This window comes from Vanacampus margaritifer, chromosome 5 (genome assembly GCF_051991255.1).
Source record: "Vanacampus margaritifer isolate UIUO_Vmar chromosome 5, RoL_Vmar_1.0, whole genome shotgun sequence".
Taxonomy (NCBI): domain Eukaryota; kingdom Metazoa; phylum Chordata; class Actinopteri; order Syngnathiformes; family Syngnathidae; genus Vanacampus; species Vanacampus margaritifer.
The window spans coordinates 4,298,837-4,319,812 of record NC_135436.1 but is presented as its reverse complement, the minus strand read 5'-3'; the positions used below and the strand labels follow the sequence as shown (position 1 = coordinate 4,319,812).

The window sequence follows — 20,976 nt, the reverse complement described above, 5'->3', positions numbered from 1 at the left end:
CTTTGATATATATACAGTCTTGGACTTGTTTCGGTCTTAACCTCCAATAGTCTTGGTCTTTTCTTGGTCTTGATACTTTCTGGTCTCAATAATGTCTTGGTCTTGGTTGGTGTGGTCTTGACTACAACACTATCCCTCCCCTGCCCCGATGCAGCCTCCAACTGCTTTAATTAGAAATTTGAAGGAGCAACAGCTAGAATTTATGAGTGGCGGCTCGCTGCTTCCGAATGAATGTAGAGGAAATACTGGGAGCTGTTGAAGGTGGCTGCCAATTCATGGCGCCATGTTGGGGAAAAAATCCTTTGCAAGCAAATTATGTACAACTACTGTAAATATTAAGTCTTATTCATTTTAATCTGTTTCAAATCTTAGCTTTTCCAATTCTTGATCTTCTAAAATCTGGAGTTTTGCTACAAATGATGTTGAAGTCTGTGTATTGGCTACAGATCATGTAATTTTCTCCTTTTCATAATGTGGCTCATCAACATTTTGTCCTTTGAATGACATCATCTTCAGGGCTAGCTCTTGGCTGCTCATCTGATTAAAATGTCAACTTCCATGGCTAATATTTGATCTGGCAGCATCAATCATCATCTGTCCTTTTTAATCACAGATTTAAAAAAAAAAAAAAAAGTGTTCTAACAAAAGTAACAAAAGCATACATGTCACATTTGAACATCTACTTTGCTTTATATTCCTTGTCTGTCCCCTGCAGGTTATTCCTGAAAGTGAAGCTCTTCATTTCCAATGATTATTTTGATCTATTAAGTTATCTTTTTTTTTCTCCCCACATATGTATCCTTTTCGTCCACCCTGCATGGACCCTCCCTTCTCTCACTCACTCCCCAATCATTGTTTGTCATTGGTGTGAGAGAGCGAGAGAAGAGGACGAGCAGACAAGAGCAAGAGAAGAAGATGACCAACTTTCTACATGTCTACCAATTTGTCCGTCATGTATTGCCTGTTTAATATGTTATGCAGAAGGATAAATAGTATCATCTTGCTGTAGATGAATTGGTAAGCGTTGATTGAGTGTTGAATTTGCTGGCCTATCTGTATGTTCCAAATATTTGGTTTCATCTTCAGCAACCAATTGACTGGGGGGTGCGGGTTTTTTTTTCGTGTGTGTGTGTGTGTGGGGGGGGGTGTTGCCATTGCTATGTGTAGCTCCTCTTGCGAGCACAATTACATATCTAAGTCATCCAACTACATCATCATCAAAATTCAACTCAAATCAATTTTAGTTCTCAAGCAGTATAACAACTGCAGCTGTAACAAAGTGATTTACATAAAACCAAAAAACTATAATTAGTTTGGCCGGCTCTGACTCTGAGGAAGGTGGCCAGCTGTGTACGATAAGACTTGATAGAGCCAGTATTTCAAATATTCAGCTCTATACAGTAAACTTGACTGTGGGAATGCTGTTATTTCTAACGCGTATTATATCACTTATAGCATTTTATTCTCCACACTTTTATGCCATGCAATGACTCCCACATAATACTTCCCATTTACATCGTTCAAATTTCAACTTGCTTCAAAAATTCACGCCATCTTGGGAATATATTGTCTGATTTCACATTACTTAAAAGTATTTGCACAATTTAACGTTAAATATCAACTTTTCCCCATTCATTTTCAATGGGACTGACATTGAACTTCCCACGCCCACTTCCAAACATACAACTTATGACCATACCGCTTGGTGGCGCAGTTGGTAAAGTGCATTGTCTTGAAACCAGGAGGTTGCGGGTTAAAGTCCCACCTCCGTCTGTACATTGCAAATATATCCATAGCCCTTATGCCATCCATACATGGATACCAACTGACTATCAGATCAGGAAATACATTATAATTTCCCTGAAATGATTAAACGCATATGTCACCATTCAGCAATGATAGCTTTGTACAAAACTTTTAAATATAAATATGCCATGAGCTACGACAATTCACGTAGCTCAATGTTTATAGCATTTGCCTGCCACCACGGAGAATCTGGGTTCAAATCCAGTTTAGACCACTCTTCAGTACAAATGCAATTTTGAATAATTATTGTCAAATTATTATTAAAAGTGGGCACAAGCCAGTGTCTTCTTGTGCAGGTTCCAAGCCTGGATAAATACAGATGGTTGTGTCAGGAAGAGCATCCGACGTAAAACTTTGGCCAAATCAAACATGTGAATCACATATTAGACTTCCATACCGGATTGGTCGAGGCCCGGGTAAACGACCGCCATCGGTGCTGTTGACGTACAGGGTGCCGGTGGAAACTGGACTACTGTTGGTCGAAGAAGGAGAGGAGGAAGGTGTGATTAGGGATTTTGAATGTTGTAACTATGACAGGAAAAGGTAGAGAGCTGGTTGACATGATGCAGAGGAGGAAGATGGACATACTGTGTGTTCAGGAGACCAGGTGGAAAGGGAGGAAAGCTAGAAGTTTAGAAGCAGGGTTCAAGTTATTCTATCATGGTGTAGAAAGTAAGAGAAATGGAGTAGGAGTTATCGTGAAGAAGGAGTTTGTTAGGAATGTCCTGGAGGTAAAAAGAGTCGGATAGAGTGATGAGCCTGAAGCTAGGAATCAAAGGTGTGATGATCAATGTTGTTAGTGGGTATGCGCCACAGGTAGGATGTGAGCTGGAAGAGAAGGAGAACTTTTGGTTGGACCTTGATGAAAAAATGCAGAGCATCCCTAGAGGTGAGAGAGTTGTCATTGGTGTAGACTTCAATTGACATGTTGGTTCATAAAACAGAGGCGATGAGGAGGTGATTGGCAAGTTTGGTATCCAGGAGAGGAACGCAGTAGGACAGATGGTGATTGACTTTGCAAAAAGATTGGAAATGTTGTGAATACTTTCTTCCAGAAGAGGCAGGAACATAGGGTGACCTACAAGAGTGGAGGTAGGAGTACACAGGTATCCTACATTTTGTGTAGACGGTGTAATCTGAAGGAGATCAGCGACTGCAAAGTAATGGTAGGTGAGAGTGTAGCCACATAGCATAGAATAGTACAATAGTAGTGTGTAGGATGACTTCTGGTGGTGAGAAAGACTAAGACAAAGGCAGAGCAGAGGACGAAATGGTAGAAGCTGAAAAAGAAAGAGTGTTGTATGACTTTCAGGAAGGAGTTGAGACAGGGTCTGGATGGTCAGGAGGTGCTTCCAGATGACTGGACAACTATAACAAATGTGATCAGGGAGAGGTAGGACAGTCCTTGGGGTGGCATCTGGAAGGAAAGGAGATAAGGAGACTTGGTAGTGGAATGAGAAGGTGCAGAAAAGGGATCCAGAGAAAGAGGTTTTCTAAGAAGAAGTGGCACACTGAGAGAACTGGAGAAAGTAGACAGGAGGGAAATGCAGCGTAAGGTGAAAGTAGAAGTGGCAAAGGCCAAACAAGGGGCTTACGGTCACTTGTATACTAGGTTGGACAGTAAGGAGGGAGAGACTGACCTATACAGGTTGGCAAGGCAAAGGGACAGAGATGGGAAGGACGTGCAGCAGGTTAGGGTAATAAAGGATAGGGATGGAAGTATGTTGACAGATGCCAGTAGTGTGATGGGAAGATGGAAAGAGTACTTTGGAGAGTTGATCAATGAGGAAAATGAGACAACGAAGAATAGAAGAGGTGACTGTTGTGGACCAGGAAGTAGCAAAGGTTAGTAAGGATGAAGTGAGAAGGGCATTGAAGAGGATAAAAAAGGAAAGGCACTTGGTCCTGATGATATACCTGTGGAGGTATTGAAGTGTCTAGGAGAGGTAGCAGTAGAATTTCTGACTGGGTTGTTATATATTGTTATATGTACCCTGCCTACTGCCCGAAGCCAGCTGGGAAGCTCCAGCAACCCCGCGACCCTTGTGAGGACAAGCGTTTAAGAAAATGGATGTATATATATATATATTTATCGGTCTAAAAAAAAGGGTATCAAACATCCCTAATTCAAACAGTTTGTGCTAGCTTCAAAGGTGTAATTTAAATGTAGAACACAAATCTATCATTCGCAATCTAAGGTAAAAAAATAAAATAAAATAAAAAGGACTTGGGCTCACTGTTTAATACTTTTGGAGGGGACTTACAACAATTGACTTATTTTTAATTGAATTTAGTGGATGTAAATTGTGTCGCAGATTTAGGCCCGCTTTCACAGAAAAGACTTAAGAGTAGTTTTAGACTAGTATGTTGTTTGAGCTGGCCTAACTTTAAGTCACTTGCACAGATATATCTTAAAATAGTAATAGAATTAGCCTGTTCTGGTTTAAGCAAAGGCAATTGCAAGAGTGCGTCTTAGAGCTACTCTTGGACTAAATTGAAGATTAAATTATTCCTGAAGGGCCCTGAGGGGAAGCAGGTTTAACTCCAGGTTAGTACTGTTAGTGAAAGGGAGCACAGATAGTTTGGAAGCGTGGAGTACTTAGAAGATCTAAATGAACAACAACAAATCAATTTAATCAATTTGATGAAGTAACTTACAAAGATTGCTTTCGTTTGTACAAAGGTGATATGTGATCATTGCTACATCAATACAACTTCCTGAAACAGCAAAACTGTCCTGACGGAAGAAAAAATGATCCAGATGTTCCCACCATAGTGGCAGAAAAACCAAGGACTTACACTCAGAGAGAGCTCTTTCAAGTTGCAGCACTTCAATTATAAAATATATATTTTTTAATCATGAAATGATTGATTATGCCTTGTTTTTGCCTTAATTGTGTTTGTGATGTACTACATATATAAATAACATGCTGAAAAATTAAATGACAAAACTAAACCAAGTTTTTTGTGGTGACCAAAATACTCTCAAATGGAGAAAAAAACAACTTTTCACACTGTAATTCATTGCACAGCTTTATCATACATCGTTCTTTGAACAGCTCTCCTAATTTCATATCCATATTCAACGTGTAGAATTCTCATTTTCATGTCTTTCATATATTTTATTTTCTGCACACAAAATTCCAAGGCTATCTGAAAGGCACTATCTTCTTTCTGGGATGCCATACCAGATGCAGAGGATTCTTAGTCTTTGTGCAATTGCTCCTTCACAAGGGTTAGAGTAAGTTTGTCAGGAAGGTGGAGTTTGGTGGAGGACCCAAACGCAGGGTAGCAGGGCAATTTAATTATACAAAACAAAAGCAAACTCCAAATGGCAAGTGAAACAAAACGTGGGGACGACAAGGAGAAAAACTGGCAGAATGACAGGAGAAAAACGACAATGAATCGACGCAGAGGGGAGACAGGAGACTAAATACACACACACACACACACACTGACAACACAACAAGACACACCTGGGGCAAGACACAAGTGGCTGAGGGCACTGATTGGTTGACACGAGGAAGGGCAGGATTACACTGAACAAGACCACGGGAGACACACAAGGAAAAACAAAACCCAAACATGACAAATTTCCTCTGGGAAAACATCAGTGTTCGAAAAACTCACAAGGGAGAGACAGACAGTGGCATAATCTGTATTTAAGAGCGGTAACTAATTTAGGTTTAGTTTTTCTTGTCCACTGTCCAAATGGTCATTATCTGTCACAAAATGTGATGGCATTTGTGAGATCATAACAGACATGTCTCACCTGCAGTTGCCTTACCCGTCTTGTGGTTATATTTTTATTTGCATTGAATTCATTATAAATGAATCATTTTATATTCAATAGCAGCAGTATGGCATTTACTTTCAATAACAGCATGGTTTTCCACAACTTGTTTCTGAGGAGGTTTTTTTCATACTCTTTATAGTTTTTTTTAACGTGTTCTTTTTCTTTCAGCCATGCTTTAGGGCCAGAATTTTCTCCATCATAGCTGTCCTGAAATCCATTTCAGGCTTTCATTGAGCACCATCCTTGTTTAAGCTTACTCCAGGACTCCAAAGTCTAGAACCAACTAAAAATAAATAAAGATGCGCTCATGCAAGCCACTTAAATGACCTTGCTTTAGTAATCTGATTTAGGCCTACTCCTGGCTTGATATAAGCCTTGTCTGTAAAACTGGGCCATCAGCTCACAAAAGACAATTCAAAGCCAAACACTGGGGCATTTTCCCTAAAAACCTATTGGCCGTACTCCACAATGTAAGTTTATTTTTCATTTGAAAACTACAAATACATTGCCCCTCAGTTCACTTTTCACCACATTCTAATTATTTTAAACTTAATCAGCTCCAAATTTGTAACGTCGCAATGTTATCCTCTTTATGGGAACAGTTATTCTGGCAATGCTGAAAGGAAAAAGATAAAAGAACTCTATATTATACACAGTTACAGTAACCCTGTATGTGTGTTTGTGTCTGGGGTGCTGATTATTTGAAGTGCTTATTCTCGCAAAATTATAGTGCTGCCATAATAAAGTATTACCCTGTAATTACAAGTCCAGTCTCGGTAATATGTGTGTGTGTGTGTGTGTGTGTGTGTGTGTGTGTGTGTGTGTGTGTGTGCGTGCGTGCGTGCGTGCGTGCGTGAACGTGCGCTTTGGTGCATTTTGTACCTGTAATAGGAGGATGGCATTTGTCTTGCGTTCTGAGGCGAGTGTTTGTATGTTTAACAATGCATATGAGGCTGACTAAAAAGGAGAAATTTACGTGTGATGTTCCCTAGTCATGTTTCTAAATGTGTGGCACCAGCGAACTGTGACAATGCTTACTTTGAAAAGCAGGCATCCTTGGCTCCAAGCTGTGTTGGCCTCACCTACAGCCTCCCTAACATGCTGAATGTTGCATGATGCTTGGACATCTCATGCATAGTGCATTAGCGCAAACATGAAATTGAATGATATACATACTGCATTGGCACCTGGATTCGCCTTCACTCACAAGCTGATCATCTATTTTTCATCAGCACATGCTGTGGGATGGCTGCTTTGAGGACAGTAAAAATGAAGATGGTTTGTGTGAACATGCTTTATTCTAAAAGTCCTTTATTTGTCTGTTTGTTGGACCTGCTATTTTTGTTTTTTATTTCTCTTTTGAGTCAGAATTAGTTTTTTGTTTAATTTACAACTCAAGGCTAAATGTCTTGGCTAGATTATAGCATTTTATACATCTTACATTCCTCATTGCTTTTAGCGAGTGCTGAATTTTTCTGGCTTTCCTCTTCTGATGTTCTCATGTTTCTGTGATTCACGCACGAGGCAATATCCCTCCAAATCTGCTGTGTGTCTTCGTTTTAAATGTTGACTAACTTGGTTGGGGACTGTTTTTTTGCTCATCGCCTGATAGCACAAGCCAGAACCTATTACAAATGACTGGCAAAAGTGTGCCTCTGTGAGCTAGTGCCTCCCTGTTGGCCACCATGTCACCATTGTAAACAAATGCATCAGTGAGGCTATGATGTGAAGTATGCATGCGCTCAGAATTAGGGCTGGACTGTTAATTGAAATGGCTTCTCTTTACTGCCAAACGTTATCCAAAAAACAACCCCTAAAGTGCCAGCCAATTTCAAGCATTTTCACTCATCTTTCAAGGCAAACAGAATATTGTGTGCTATGACTACAATAACACGGTGGAAACTAGTGCAGGGCGATATGGGGAAAAAAATTATATCATGATATGGGCCATTTTATACGATATTGATATATTTTCAGTTCTTCCATAAAAAAAAAAAATATACAACGTAGTCTGCTTACATTTTCACACTTTATTTGTAGGTGACATTGAACATAACGTCACAAATGAATCATGTAGTGCTGCAATAAAAAAAAAACATAAATGTAAACAAAGGAGGCACAAAAGCCTACATGTTTTTTTTTTATAAGGCATAAAAAATAAAGTTCAGACATTTTCAGTAATAAATAAAATGCAACAAAAAATTTTTTTTCAAAGTGCAAAGTTTCAACTTTCTCATGTCTGTAGCTTTGTAGTTTCAGCTAGAGTAGTATATCAACAGTACCTAACATTCTTTGCATGTGGCAAATGCAATTGTATAAAAATAAACACAAACAATCTGTTTTACAGAACGCATTATCGCCTCTGTTATTTTTTTCCAGCGAGGTGAGATTCTATTGTACGGGTGGCCTGCGCAAAGGACTCCTGTATGTTCGGTTGACTTTGGTTTTTCTTCTTGCGTTTTGTTCTGATATCTTTGTTGGCTCACATCTGTAGGATAGCCATGTGCTCTTTTTCGTGCTTCTTCTCAAGTTGATAAAATAGGTTTGTTGCGTTCGCGTCGGGTGCTGGAATGTTCCTGTGGCACAACTTGCATATTACTGTTTTCTGCTCCACGTCGGACTTCGTGAAACGAAAATGTAACCAAACAAGAGGTGTTCCTTTTTTTGGAACAAGTGCTTCTTTCTGTGGAGTTGAAGATGCAACTTATTGTATTTCAGGGGCCGTTGTTTTGCCTTCTTCCTCCTCGATCTTCTGACTTGCGTGTGTGTGTGAGACTTTGCGTGTGTTAAATAACGTAAAGCAGCTTGGTGTTGCAAATCCAGGCAAGCTGCTGTTAAACGCCACAGACACAATGCCGCAAAGTAAAACTAAATGACGTAAAGGTTGCAGAGACGTAAATTCTTCTGCAAAAGTTTCTTACTCTTGTTTGGGACATAGATAATCCGAGTGCATGCATAATGACAAAAATAATACTTAAGCGTTCTAATACTGCATACAGTATGAACATCTTTGTCTAAAAGGAGTGTAAATGACGATAGAGACGATAGGTAAGAAAGGGCACGATAAACATTTTTCTATCGTCATGGCAATATATATCGCCATATCGCCCAGCACTAGTGGATACCATATGAAAAATTATATTCCATTCTTTCATTAGAAAAAAAGTATGTTTATTCCGTTCTTTAGTAGTCACTATTTGAAAATAGGTAATTTGAATGACATCAAGCAAAAATTGAAAAAATAAGGAAAAAACTAGCTTTATGTGAAACGATAAATTTTCTGCACAACAGTGACTTTGACACTAATATTTTTTGTTAGCCTATTTAGAAAGCATCGCTGCACAAGACGTTGCACTGCCCATTGAGGAAAAAAAACAAAAACATAGTTGACGTTAATTGACGTTATTGGCGGTATACAAAAGGGTGTGTCCTTAACGTCAATTGACGTTTTTGGTGGTAAAAGACTTAGAACATAATAATAATAATAAAAAACGATTAATGGGCAGAACGGCGCAGTGTGTTTACAAGTTCTCTATGTTGTGATAGTACCCTGAACCCTGATTGTTGCTAGTCCGGAGCAATTCAATGTAATTCTGCCGTCCCTAAGCGTCCTGTAAGCTATTTCACGATACTCCAATTGAATTTAACTGTAAAACTAAACACACAACAGGAAGAATTACATCCACTGTATATTTAAACACAAAAACATGCTTCGTTTTTAAAACATCGCTAGCCTAGCGCTAATGCTAATAGAGGATCCATTCAAATGCAAACAAGAAATTAGCATCCACTTTGCTGTGGAAGCACATAACCACAGGTACAATAACACTACTCAAAATTCTTCCCAATATGCAAAAAAACAAGTTATTTTAATAGAATTAAATAACAGTTTTCTTCTGTTCTCATTGTAAGTCTGTACACCATGGATGCACGGCACCAGATTGCCCCTAAAGAGGCCTAAATGCATACTAACACCCAGTATTTTCCTTTGCTATTTTTGTGTATATTCTTATTGTACTTTAAGTCATATTAAAAAAGCTGAGTTTTCAAGTATTCTATAAAATTAACTTTCCTCAAAATTCAAGGATACAAATATCCAAGGACTTTTTTTTTTGTTATACCAACACACATTTCCATATGATATAGCACAAAATACAAACCCTGAGGGTAATGTAATGCTTAAATTTGAAAATAAAAAATGAAAATGGCTTGAATATCACATGATAGTTACAAGGTTATATTATACTTGACAAAAAGAATAGTGTTCAATAATAAAGTGTTCAATGTGAATGGATGAATGGGTGTAAGGCAATGGTCATAGTTAAGTTTTAAAATCAGTAAATAATTGCTTTATTAATTGTGATTTCAATCTCAATCAAAAATAATCGTGATTTTTATTTGTTCCAGAACAGTCCTAACCTTGCTCTGCAAGCTGAATTCTTGTGGTACTTGTGAGTTCACAAACTCCTGAGAATACATCTTGTACCGAGCCCGCTGATTTTCATCAATCACAAAGCGGTATTGTGTTTTGGGGCGGGGTATGCAGTTGTGACAAAACCAGGAAACGCTGACCCTGAGGGAAACAAGAACGAATGGACGCTGCAATTATTTCTGTTCTCGCAGCATTACTCACCGTTTCCTTGTTCAATATTGAACAGCGAGAGGCGCTTCGTGCTTTGTGTGTTTTTTTCTTCCTTAAAACGAGACCGAAGATGACATTTTCATCCGTTGCCGTGATTGGTCACAACAAACGTGGACAAGATGTGCATCGTCCAATCAGCTCAAAGTATTGTACAGAGTATCCCGCCTTTCCCGAGCATATCACCGTGGAGCAGTCCCAGATTGATATTGTGGAGAACTCCCTTGAGTGAATCATAAATATCAATCTGGCTATTGCCAGCTTATAATCATCCAGCCCTACTCAGAATGGGAAAAAAAATCCGACCTGAGAACTTGATTAATCACCAGCCCTATTTTGAACAAAAGTGTATGACAACAGCTTGAAGCAAGAAGACTTTGCATTTGATCATCATCATAATCACTTTGATATTTGGATAGCTGTTAGCTATCTGGTAAAATATACATTGAACATTCGGCTAGGGCAGAATACATACAAATAAGAGATAAATAAAAAATAAAAAAACTGCCAACCTTAGTATACTGTAGGAAAGAAACAAGTGCAAACAACGCAAACCAAAATACTGTATTAGTGCTTGATATCGGCATCAGTGACTACTCAAGAGTTGAGCACTCGTACTGGTCTAGAAAAAAAAAGTGATATTGAGCATCCCTATTCAAAACGCATCATCTGGTCACAAAAAAAAAAGTTGTCACCAGCTACATTTTAGAGCAGTTTCCTCTAACACCATGGACCAGTAAGACTGAACTTGGGGAGTGTGTGCCTTCATATTATTACTAGGGGTGGGCAAATAACAAAACAAAAATCTAACAAGTGGATTTCATGGTCATTTGGGCTGCTGAACACAAATCTGACAATCATTTTGACCTACTATAAAGTTTTATATTGGTTGCAGCCATTTAGAAAAAAAAATAAAAAATTTAAAACAAGGTGGGAAATAGATTTGTGGCCATATGTTTTTCATAAAGTGCATAAAAGTGATGTGTTATACATCTTTTTATATGTTTTTAAGGTTGCTGGGTTCAAATAGCATATTTAAGACATTGGGGGTATTGGCTGCAAAAAAAAACGGCTTTTTTTTAATGAAAATAGATCAGGAAATACATGCTGATAACAAGATACAATGCCAAGGTTTTAAAGGATTTGCAGCCAATAGATTTGGTAGAATCGTAGAACTTGCTAAGGAGTACCTGTCATGGTGTGAGACCATCCAAGAGTTCTGCAATGCAATTGTGGCCACCTACAGCAACACGCTAGTTCTTGCAGTCGCTACATTCTTTCAGAATGAGTGGTTCACATGTTGTTCCGAGATTTACACAATGATGGGCCATCTTATCTTTCCAATGATGGAACTGCTGGGCATCGATAAGATGGGTGATCAGGATACTGTAGACAGAACATGGACAGGAGTAAAGAGTTTCCTTGAAGACAAACAGTCAAGTTAGAGAAAATTCTGTCGGATAAGCAGGATCTGGAAGAGATGTTGCTGCCATAATTGAATAAGTATTTGATACAGAGAATACCCAGATGTCGAAGACTGATTTCTTTAGAAGATCGGATGGTGACGACGATGACAAAGTAAAGTATGGACCTTTGACTAACTTAGAATACGAGTCTGAATTTGCAAAGCTAAACCACACAATCAAAGTTTCTGGTGAAAGCTTTTCTGTTCAAACTCTTTCCAGAAATAATCTGCTTGCAAGTGTTGGACTTCTTGTACATCCCAAATTTGAAAGTAAGAGTATTGAATGCAGTACAGAAGCTCGAAGCGGACTTTCTTGCAACTGTCCAATCTGCAAAGAAATTTGCGCTGCGCAAGAAGGAGGCGCTAACGAAGAAAAAAGCCAGTAAAACTTTCACAGTTTTAGAAAGATGCATAGACCATAATGGCCCACTGACTCCTAACAACTTGGACCAGTGGTGTCCAGACTCAGTCCTTGAGGGCCGGAGTCCTGCAGGTTATGGATGTTTCCTTGCTTTAACACACCTTCTGCCAATGAACAGGATCATTATCATGCTAATGTAGAGCTTGCTAATGAGCTTCAGGTGTGTTGGAAAGGGGAAACATCCAAAACCTGGAGGACTCTGGCCCTCAGGACCGAGTTTGGACACTACTGACTTAGACATATTACCAAGTCTCACAGAAAACCAGCTTCTGGATGAAATATGTTATCTTCAGCTCACAGTTGCACCAGACTTTTGTTCGCTGAACCGTGTGAGAGCAGCAAGTGGCAAGTTTACAATGGAGAAATTATTTGTGGAGGAACTGAAAGCCTCAATAAGAAATGCATTCAAACCAGAAAATAGTGTCATTGAAGACATTAATGCTCTGCTACTGAATGTACTATATAGATTCATGTATTGTATTAAGAATACACTGTATGGTCAGATATAGATAAAATTTGGGGTAATATTTGACCAGAATTTCAAAAAAAATTATATTATATTTATATATTATATTGTTTTTAATATTCTGAGTTTAAGGTACTAAATAAGGTCTTGGGGGGGAAATTTATTCCAAAAAATGACCCTTTTTTTTCATCCATTATAGACATTACAAATGGCCTAACAGATCTGATTGATCAATATTTGTATTCAGAGACCATTAAAACATACAGTTAGTCATATTACAAGCCATATTTTTACAGGTTTTTAAGGTTTGTAGGGGAAAATTTTGATTTTTGGGGGGATTTTAGTGTACATTTTAAAAAATGGCTTTGAACCAATATCAAATGCAATCTGAAACAAAGGATGACTTGACTCGCTGGTCTTCGCTCCCTTTATCCTTGGTGGGCCGCATCAATTCAGTCAAGATGGTCATATTGCCGAAGATTTATTTCAAACAATCCCCATCTGTCTGCCCAAATAATTGTGTGGGAAACTTATTTGTGCAATTTTGCGACTTTTGAACAACTAACTACAAAACTCAACATATCAGGATCAATTTTCTTACGATATCTCGTGACTTTGTTCGCACTCAATTTTCATCATTTCCTCTTACACCAGATTGTAGCCCCCTCAACGAATGTCTAACGTTAAATCTTAAATGAACAGGTGATGTGTCCCAGTTGTATAAAATTATCCATAGCATCAATTGTCCATCACTTCTTCCTCTGAAGACCCAGTGGGAAGGTGACTTGAATTTCACGGAGGAAATTTGTCAAAGAGTCACCAATAAAATATGTACGTCATTCATCTGTGTCAAACATAGACTAATACAATTTAAAGTATTTAATCAATTGCATTATTCAAGTACTAAACTAGCTAAAAAAAAAATCCAAATGTAGACCCTACTTCCGCTGTAAACAAGTTGCAGCATCCTTGGTACACATGTTTTGGTCTTTTCCAAATTTACATAAGTTTAGGTCTAAAATTTTTGATACTTTTTTCTACATTTACAAAAAAGGATTGACCCAGATCCAATCACAGCAGTATTTGGCGTTTTACAAATAAAAGGAGTTTCAAAGGGTCAGTCTCAGTTGATAGCGTTTTCTTCATTACTTGCTCGCCGTTTGATTCTTACAAATTGGAAATCTCCACTACCTCCCAAACACTCCCACTGGGTGACTGAGGCATGTCCTTTCTCCAAATGGAAAAAAAATAGAACCACTGTGCAAAAGGAGAACTTTTAAATTATATGGCAACCCTTACTGGATTATTATAGTGACATATTTGATGCAAACTCATTAGAACAATAGCCCACTCTCACTCTTTTCCTTGTCTTTATCTATTTCCTTTCCTTTCTTTCTTCTTGCGCATCTACTTTCTCTTATTTCTTGTTTGGACAAGTTTTGTATTCTGTTTAGGAAATGGCTGTTGTAAGTTGGTACACCTGTGGGCTACAATGTCATTGAGGAAGTTATATGTGAGTCAATGAATGTTCTTATGCAGGCTGTTCCGAATGTTCATGATAACATTTCTGTGTGAAAAACAATAAAAACATTTTGAGATAAAATACATTTGTTATAAGTAGCCAAAATGGCAACAGAATCCACGTGTTTGAAATAAAATTTCCTAAAACAGGTTTCAATTGCGCACCCCTGTTATTACAGTATGTAAAAATAAGATTGTTATGAAAAAACATCACGGTTAGAATCATGTGGCTAACTTTGGCTACTCCACTAGCCGTAAAAGGTTCATATCAGCAGCAGCAAAACCATGGGAGTGGTGGTCAGGAAGAACAGCTGCAGAAAATAATGTCTAATATTGCACGGACAACAGTTGTATGTTAATGAGAGTTTTATGGGGTAGATGCCACGGGCTTCCGACTTCCGGGTTTTACACATCACTGCCACTGCTGGCAGAAAACACTCGCACCCCTGCGCCCACCAATTGCGCGCTCCTGCTCATCGGCGGGAGAGGGTATTGGCTATCTGAAATGCTTCGGACACTGAGACAGACACTACACACTCGCAACCTCGCACCCGTCGACGGGAACGCGCAACTGGGGGCACAAAGGCGGAAGCGCAAGTACTGGGACGCGGCCCACGTCGCAAACGGAAACAAAGTTGATGGGTGAAAACCCGGAAGTCCTGCCTCCTCCATGGCATATAGTCCATTGGTTACAACAAGAACCAAAATCAGGACTTTTGGGTTGCTTTCCAACACTTTCCACTTTACGCATGTGGCCATATTACAAGCATGTGAAAATATTTTTCAAACATAAGACTGATAGCACTGTCAGTTGCAAAACATGCAAACTTATCCTCAAATACAATAAAAGGACAAGTAAAATAGCAACCGTGTAACAGAGAAATGCTTATTGTTTTGGAGCCAGTCTACAATGTGTTGTAACAACACTACACTAGCTCATTAAAGAGCAGCATGGTGAGTGGTATTTTCCAATGGTGGGCACTTTCGTCTCTCCACCGGCCCCGTTGTTGGTGGATGCCCAGATTTTCGATGGAAGCTTTATGATGCAAAGCCTCGAAAAATACACAGAATGAGAACCAACTGAAGGTAGTTTTTCGTCCGATTATCTGGGTCAGTACAGACAAGACTGTCCTTTTCAATCCGTGTATTTTTTTTAGGTTTTGCGTAGTAAAAAAAAAATGGTGAAAATGTGGGCACTCGCTGAAAATGTAGACATCCATCAATGACAGGGCCAACAGAGAGACGGAATTACCCATTCCTGGTATTTTCAATCATTTGTGTTGATTTATTTCTATGCTGGTACATCAAAATATGTCTTCACATGAAGCTGGTCCGTAGCGGGGATAAAATGTTCAATGTGTCCAGTTGTCCAATTTCATGAATTAAACTGAAGACACTGATGAAATTATGTTACTCATTTTATTGATGAGGCCTCATGGTTGCCTCTTGGAATGCCTGCTGGCACTTCTACCTGTTTTTGTTTGTTTGTTTTTTGTTTGTTTGTTTTTAGATCCTACATGTTATGTATGTCATATGAGAAATTATGATCTGGGGGAAAAAAAGCAGACATTTGTGAGAATGCTGAAGCATGTTATTGGGACTCTTTATTACACTTATACTTAAAGCATTTTATTCTCCACACTTTTTTGCCGTGCGATATCTCCCACATATTACTTCCGATTTACACAGTTGAAATTTCAACTTGCTTAAAATTCACGCCATCCAGGGAAAATATCGTCTGATTCCACATTACTTACAATTTTCACACAATTTAACGTTAAATAGAAAATTTGCCCCATTCATTTTCAATGGGACTGACATTGAACTTTTTCAAAGTCCCACTTTCCACGCCCACTTCCTTACATACAACTTATCATCATTACCAGGCGTCTGATACTACTCAGTGCAATAAATGGTAAAGTACATTGTCTAGTAAATGATTTGTGTGGGGGAAATTCTGTCTTAAGCCAGTATCTCATGTCCGTTATCTCCTAAGCTGCCAATACATGTGCACACATTTTGGAATTCATAATAATGTAAATGGTCATTGCAGTAGTGCTGTCAATATGGCTGCTATGCGTTAACATGACCTACTGTAATTGCTAATGTCCTGACACACTTGGGCATAGCCTTGCGCAATCTCTTTTCAAAGTAGGGTATCCTAAATAAGAAACATTCCCCTTGTCTTGCTTCCCAAGTTTGTGCTCAGAGACAGGAGTTATAGGGTCAGCAGCTGGTTGAGGATATGGCAATTGATGAATGAAAAAAAGGTTCTCAAACTCGCCAAAAACACACTGGTGGGGTGAGAGGGTATGGGGTGCTTCTGCCCCTGAAAAGCCAACAGCTGGGATGAGTTGGAAGTTGCCTGGAGGCTTAGGAGTCACCCCTTCCAAGACCATATGGAGGAGGTTAGGCTGGAGCTAACCTCATGCCTTTCCTCTACACATCCGAAACTCCCCATTCCCATTAAGAAGAGTCTGGAGAATACGGAGGAAGAAAAGTAAAAGAGCATGACCATCCAATATTTACCAGACCCGTCCCCAAACCCGCCGACACATCCCTACCCTTCATCTCAATGATAATCAAATAAAGCCGGAAGCCTCTGAGACAGAGGGGGATTTATTGGTAGTTTATTCAGCTTCTAGAGCACATTCCTTTTCCTGTCTTTGTGGTTTACATATACAGTATCTCTATCCACCAATTTTGACAGTTTAAAAAATTATTGCAATTTTAAAATAAATACTTGAAAATGAAAGAGAAAAACTTCAATATGTTTGACTTCTTATGAAGTAAATTTTGTCTTCAATTGAGCTACTGGGAAATTGCATTGCCCCAAAAAGACTGTGTTGAGAGTAGAATACAAATCTCAGTGTTAAGCACTAACTGTGTTACTAGTTTAACAACATATCTCAGTATAATGGTTGTGCATCACTGTTTTCAACATCATATAGCTTTTTTCAGCATTAAGCTACTTTCATTTTCATATTTCACGGAAGCGTCCACAGAAGCTAAACTGTCCCGGGCAGTTCTGAACATTAATGCATCTTTTCCTTTTGACCTCTTGTAACTATCCTCTTGCTGATGCTTGCCCTAGATGGTGTATAAAGTGATGCCCATGAATTGTCTGATAACGCTGCATTGTGATGAAAAGTGTGTGGAAAGTACAGAACATTGCCTGGATCTCCATGGTTGTACCTTTACGTTACTAATCAAGTAACTCCAAAACTCCACAAATATCAAAAATGTATTCTCATGTAATTTTCTGTTTCACTGAAAGTGAATGTAAAGCCTTAATTCCAAAAGGCTTTACCACCATAAATATTGTAGTTATTAATCTAAGTGTATAATTATAATTTAATAATTATGTACTAAAACTTTAACTGTATATTACAAGACTTCAAATAAATAAATAAATAAAACCATATTTGCAGGGGTTACTCCTCTGGCTGCTGCGCAGTGAGTTGAAGAAACAGAAGTTTTGCTTAAGTCTTGTAAGATATCATGATCCATTTGACTGAGGATATTTTGGTATGAGGGAATAACTATCAGTTTTTTTCCCCGTTATCGTCTTGAGAGGCACTTAATTTTTAACGAAAGCATCAGGGTTTTTTTTTTCCACCCAAATATTGTGAAGACCTGGTGTTTGTTTCATGCTGTGTTGAGACACAGCCAGCATTTTAACAGACTATCTATTGCTACCATGTTAGCGTATCTTGCTTTTTTTTTCAATGGTCCTTTTCTTAAAGGTCATTCAAAGGTAACAGCTTGATTTCCCCTCAAGGCATTTGTGTGTGAGAGTGTGCACACTTACTACTCCTCTGACATATCACTCATGAGACCTTTGTGTGTGCACATGAGACCTTTGTGTGTGCAGATATGTATGTGTTGTAACACAGTAGGCCCGTTTCCACCACAGCAACTTCGGGGTAAATCTATGGGGCCAGCTCCGTTTGTGCGTGTCTCCATTGCAGGAGCCTTCCTGTCCGGGCCACATTTGCAGGAATTTAGGGAGATGAGCGGAGGACCTACTCGAGGTACTCTGTTGGCCCAATAAATTCCCGATTGGGGTCCGGCACTAATTGTCTAAAAAATAGTTAGTGTAAAAATAGCTTACCTTCATGTGCGATGATGATGCTATCTCGGCTAAAGACTGTTCCACCAAAATAATTCTCCTAATAATCCTTTGCCTTGTTCTTTCCACTCTACTGTTAGATTATTCAAATTCTTCATCTAGACGCTGTCTCCTCTCACTCAAACCAACCATGCATGCCAAGTACACAAAAATAAAAAGCAGAATAAAACGGCAACCATGTTTTCCTCTTTCCTCGTTTGTTCGTATGGTTTTTGTGGCGTGCTTGTGTGACGTCACGAGAGAACCGTCGCACAGTGATTACCTTTTATCGAAACTGAGCATTTTTTCAAACTCTTCATCTAGTCACACCTATTATCACTCAAACCAACCATCCATGGCAAGTACAGAAAACTAAAAAGCTGAAAAAAACGGCAACGGCCTCATGTTTTCCTCTTTCCTCGTTTGTTCTGATTTTTGCGGCATACTTGTGTGACAGGAGAAAGAGTCGCACGGCAATTACGTGTCTACAGCTGGTCATGGGGGCAGCAGCTTTAGCAGGGAAACCCAGACTTGCCTCTCCCTGGCCACTTCAAACAGCTCCTCCAGCGGGATCCCAAGGCGTTCCCAGGCCAGCCGAGAGACATTGTCTCTCCAGCTTGCCCTGGGTCATCCCTGGGGCCTCCCGCCCAGAACACCTCTCCATTAGAGGTGTCCAGGAGGCGTCCAAACCAGATGCCCGAGCCACCTCAACTGGTTCCTCTCAGTGTGGAGGAGCAGCGGCTTGACTCTGAGTCCGTCCCGGGTGACCGAGCTTCTCACGCTATCTCTAAGGTAGAGCCCAGACACCCTGCGGAGGAAACTCATTACGGCCCCTTGTATCTTGTTCTTTCTTGACCCACAGCTCGTGACCATAGGAAAGGGTAGGAACGCAGCTTGACCGGTAAATCGAGAGCTTCGCCTTTTGACTCAGCATGTTCTTCAACACAACGGACTGTTACAGAGTCCGCATCACTGCAGACACTGGACTGATCCACCTATCGATCTCCTGCTCCTTCCTGCCCTCTCATAGTAAACAAGATACTTGAACTCCTTCACTTGGGGAAGAATCTCATCGCCGACGCGGAGAGGGCCCTCCACCCTTTTCCGACTGAGGATCATGGTCTCGGATTTGGAGGTGTTGATTTTCATCCCAACCACTTCACACTCTGATGCAAACCGCTCCAGTGAGAGTTGGAGATCACGATTTGAAGAAGCCAACATCACCACATCATCTGCAAAAAGCAGAGATGCAATGTTGAGGCAACCAAAGCGGACCCCCTCAATGCCTTGGCTGCGCCTACAAGTTCTGTCCATAAAAGTTATGAACAGAATTGGTGACTAAGGGCAACCTTGGCAGAGTCCAACCCTCACTGGAAATGAGTCCAACTTACTGCGGACCAAACTGACACCAGTCGTACCGGTACCGAACAGCCCATATCAGGGGGCTCTGTACCCCGTACTCCCAAAGCACCCCCCACAGGACTCCTCGAAATGGTGACGACAAGACATGGTATGGGTCGAGTCATTGTCATTGTCACGCCCACGCTATGTCCTGTCGTCACCATTTTTTTTGCCTAGCCATGTTCCTGTTTGGTTTGTTGCTTTGACTTATGTTTTTGGACATTGTTGATTTTGTTATTTTTGCCAAGTATCTTGTTTGCCTTTTTCTTAATTAAATCCCCTTTTTGACTGCATCCCTGCCTTTCTCCTTTTGCTCCCGGCATTTGGGTCCTCCACCCCACTCCCCAACCTGACATGTTCTAGAAGTGTGTCAGCCACAAGAGCCTACACCTCAGTGACTTCGACCCCAGAGATAGGAGAGCCCACCTTAGAGTCCCCAGACTCTGCTTCCTCAAAGGAAGGTATGTCGGTAGAATTGAGGCTGGTCTTCGAAGTATTCTCCCCACCGACTCACGACGTCCTGAGTTGAGGTCAGCAGCACCCCATTTCGACTATACACAGTGTTAATGGTGCACTACTTTGCTCGCCTGAGACATAGGGTGGTGGACCAGAATTTTCTCGAAGCCGTCTGGAAGTTGTTTTCCATAGCCACACATAGCCAAAGCTGTGTGGAGGCGAGTCCGATACTAGGGAAGAGCGAGTACAGCACTATCTGTATCTGTATCTGTCCGACCATCTAAATGATCTGCATCTGTATTCGGAGTGGGCGTGGCATAAACCGGATGTGGGTGTGGTTTAAACATAGGTAGTTGTGGCTTAACAAAAATGGGTGTGGCTTACATCAATACATTACTGTATTTTTTGGGTGAAACTTCCCCCCAAAAAATTTGGTTCGGTTTGAAATTGATATGTATTCAAAGTTTCTATATTTTTTTGTTTATTTGGTAATATTAACTATTGACATAACATAAATAAAGATTCAAATAAATGCTTTTGACCACAAAATAACTATTTTAAAAAAGTTTTTATGAACTCAGAAAATGTATGTGTATGACAGTCTGAGTATTGAGATTCACTTTTTTGTTAATCACAATAGTAAGGGAACTATTTAGAAAAAAAAATTATGACTCAGAAATCTTTTTAAGTGTATGAATAAATATTTACAGACGAGTCTGAAAATGAATATTCTGTTGTTTTTTTAAATCACAATAGTAAAGAAATTATTTACAGAACAAGTTGTTTATAAACACAGATTTTGTAACTTTGACAAACATGCAAAACTAAATATGTATGTGCTGTAGGATTCTCTCTCTCTCTCTCTCTCGCTCTCTCTCTCTCTCTGTCTCTCTC

At 39.6% G+C, this 20,976-nt stretch overlaps 1 protein-coding gene across 4 annotated transcripts in view; it reads left to right on the top strand.

The window, feature by feature from the left end:
• The window catches only part of bcas3 (BCAS3 microtubule associated cell migration factor), a 403,272-nt gene that overhangs the window by 243,369 nt on the left and 138,927 nt on the right, over positions 1-20,976 (top strand). The window contains exon 23 of one of the 4 annotated variants that reach the window (XM_077565857.1): positions 716-9,396. The exons of the other annotated variants lie outside the window; for them this stretch is intronic. Coding sequence (XP_077421983.1) covers positions 716-726 — 11 coding nt within the window. The 3' untranslated portion in view covers positions 727-9,396. Of the gene's footprint in view, positions 1-715; positions 9,397-20,976 lie in introns of those variants that run through there. 4 annotated transcript variants of the gene reach the window in all.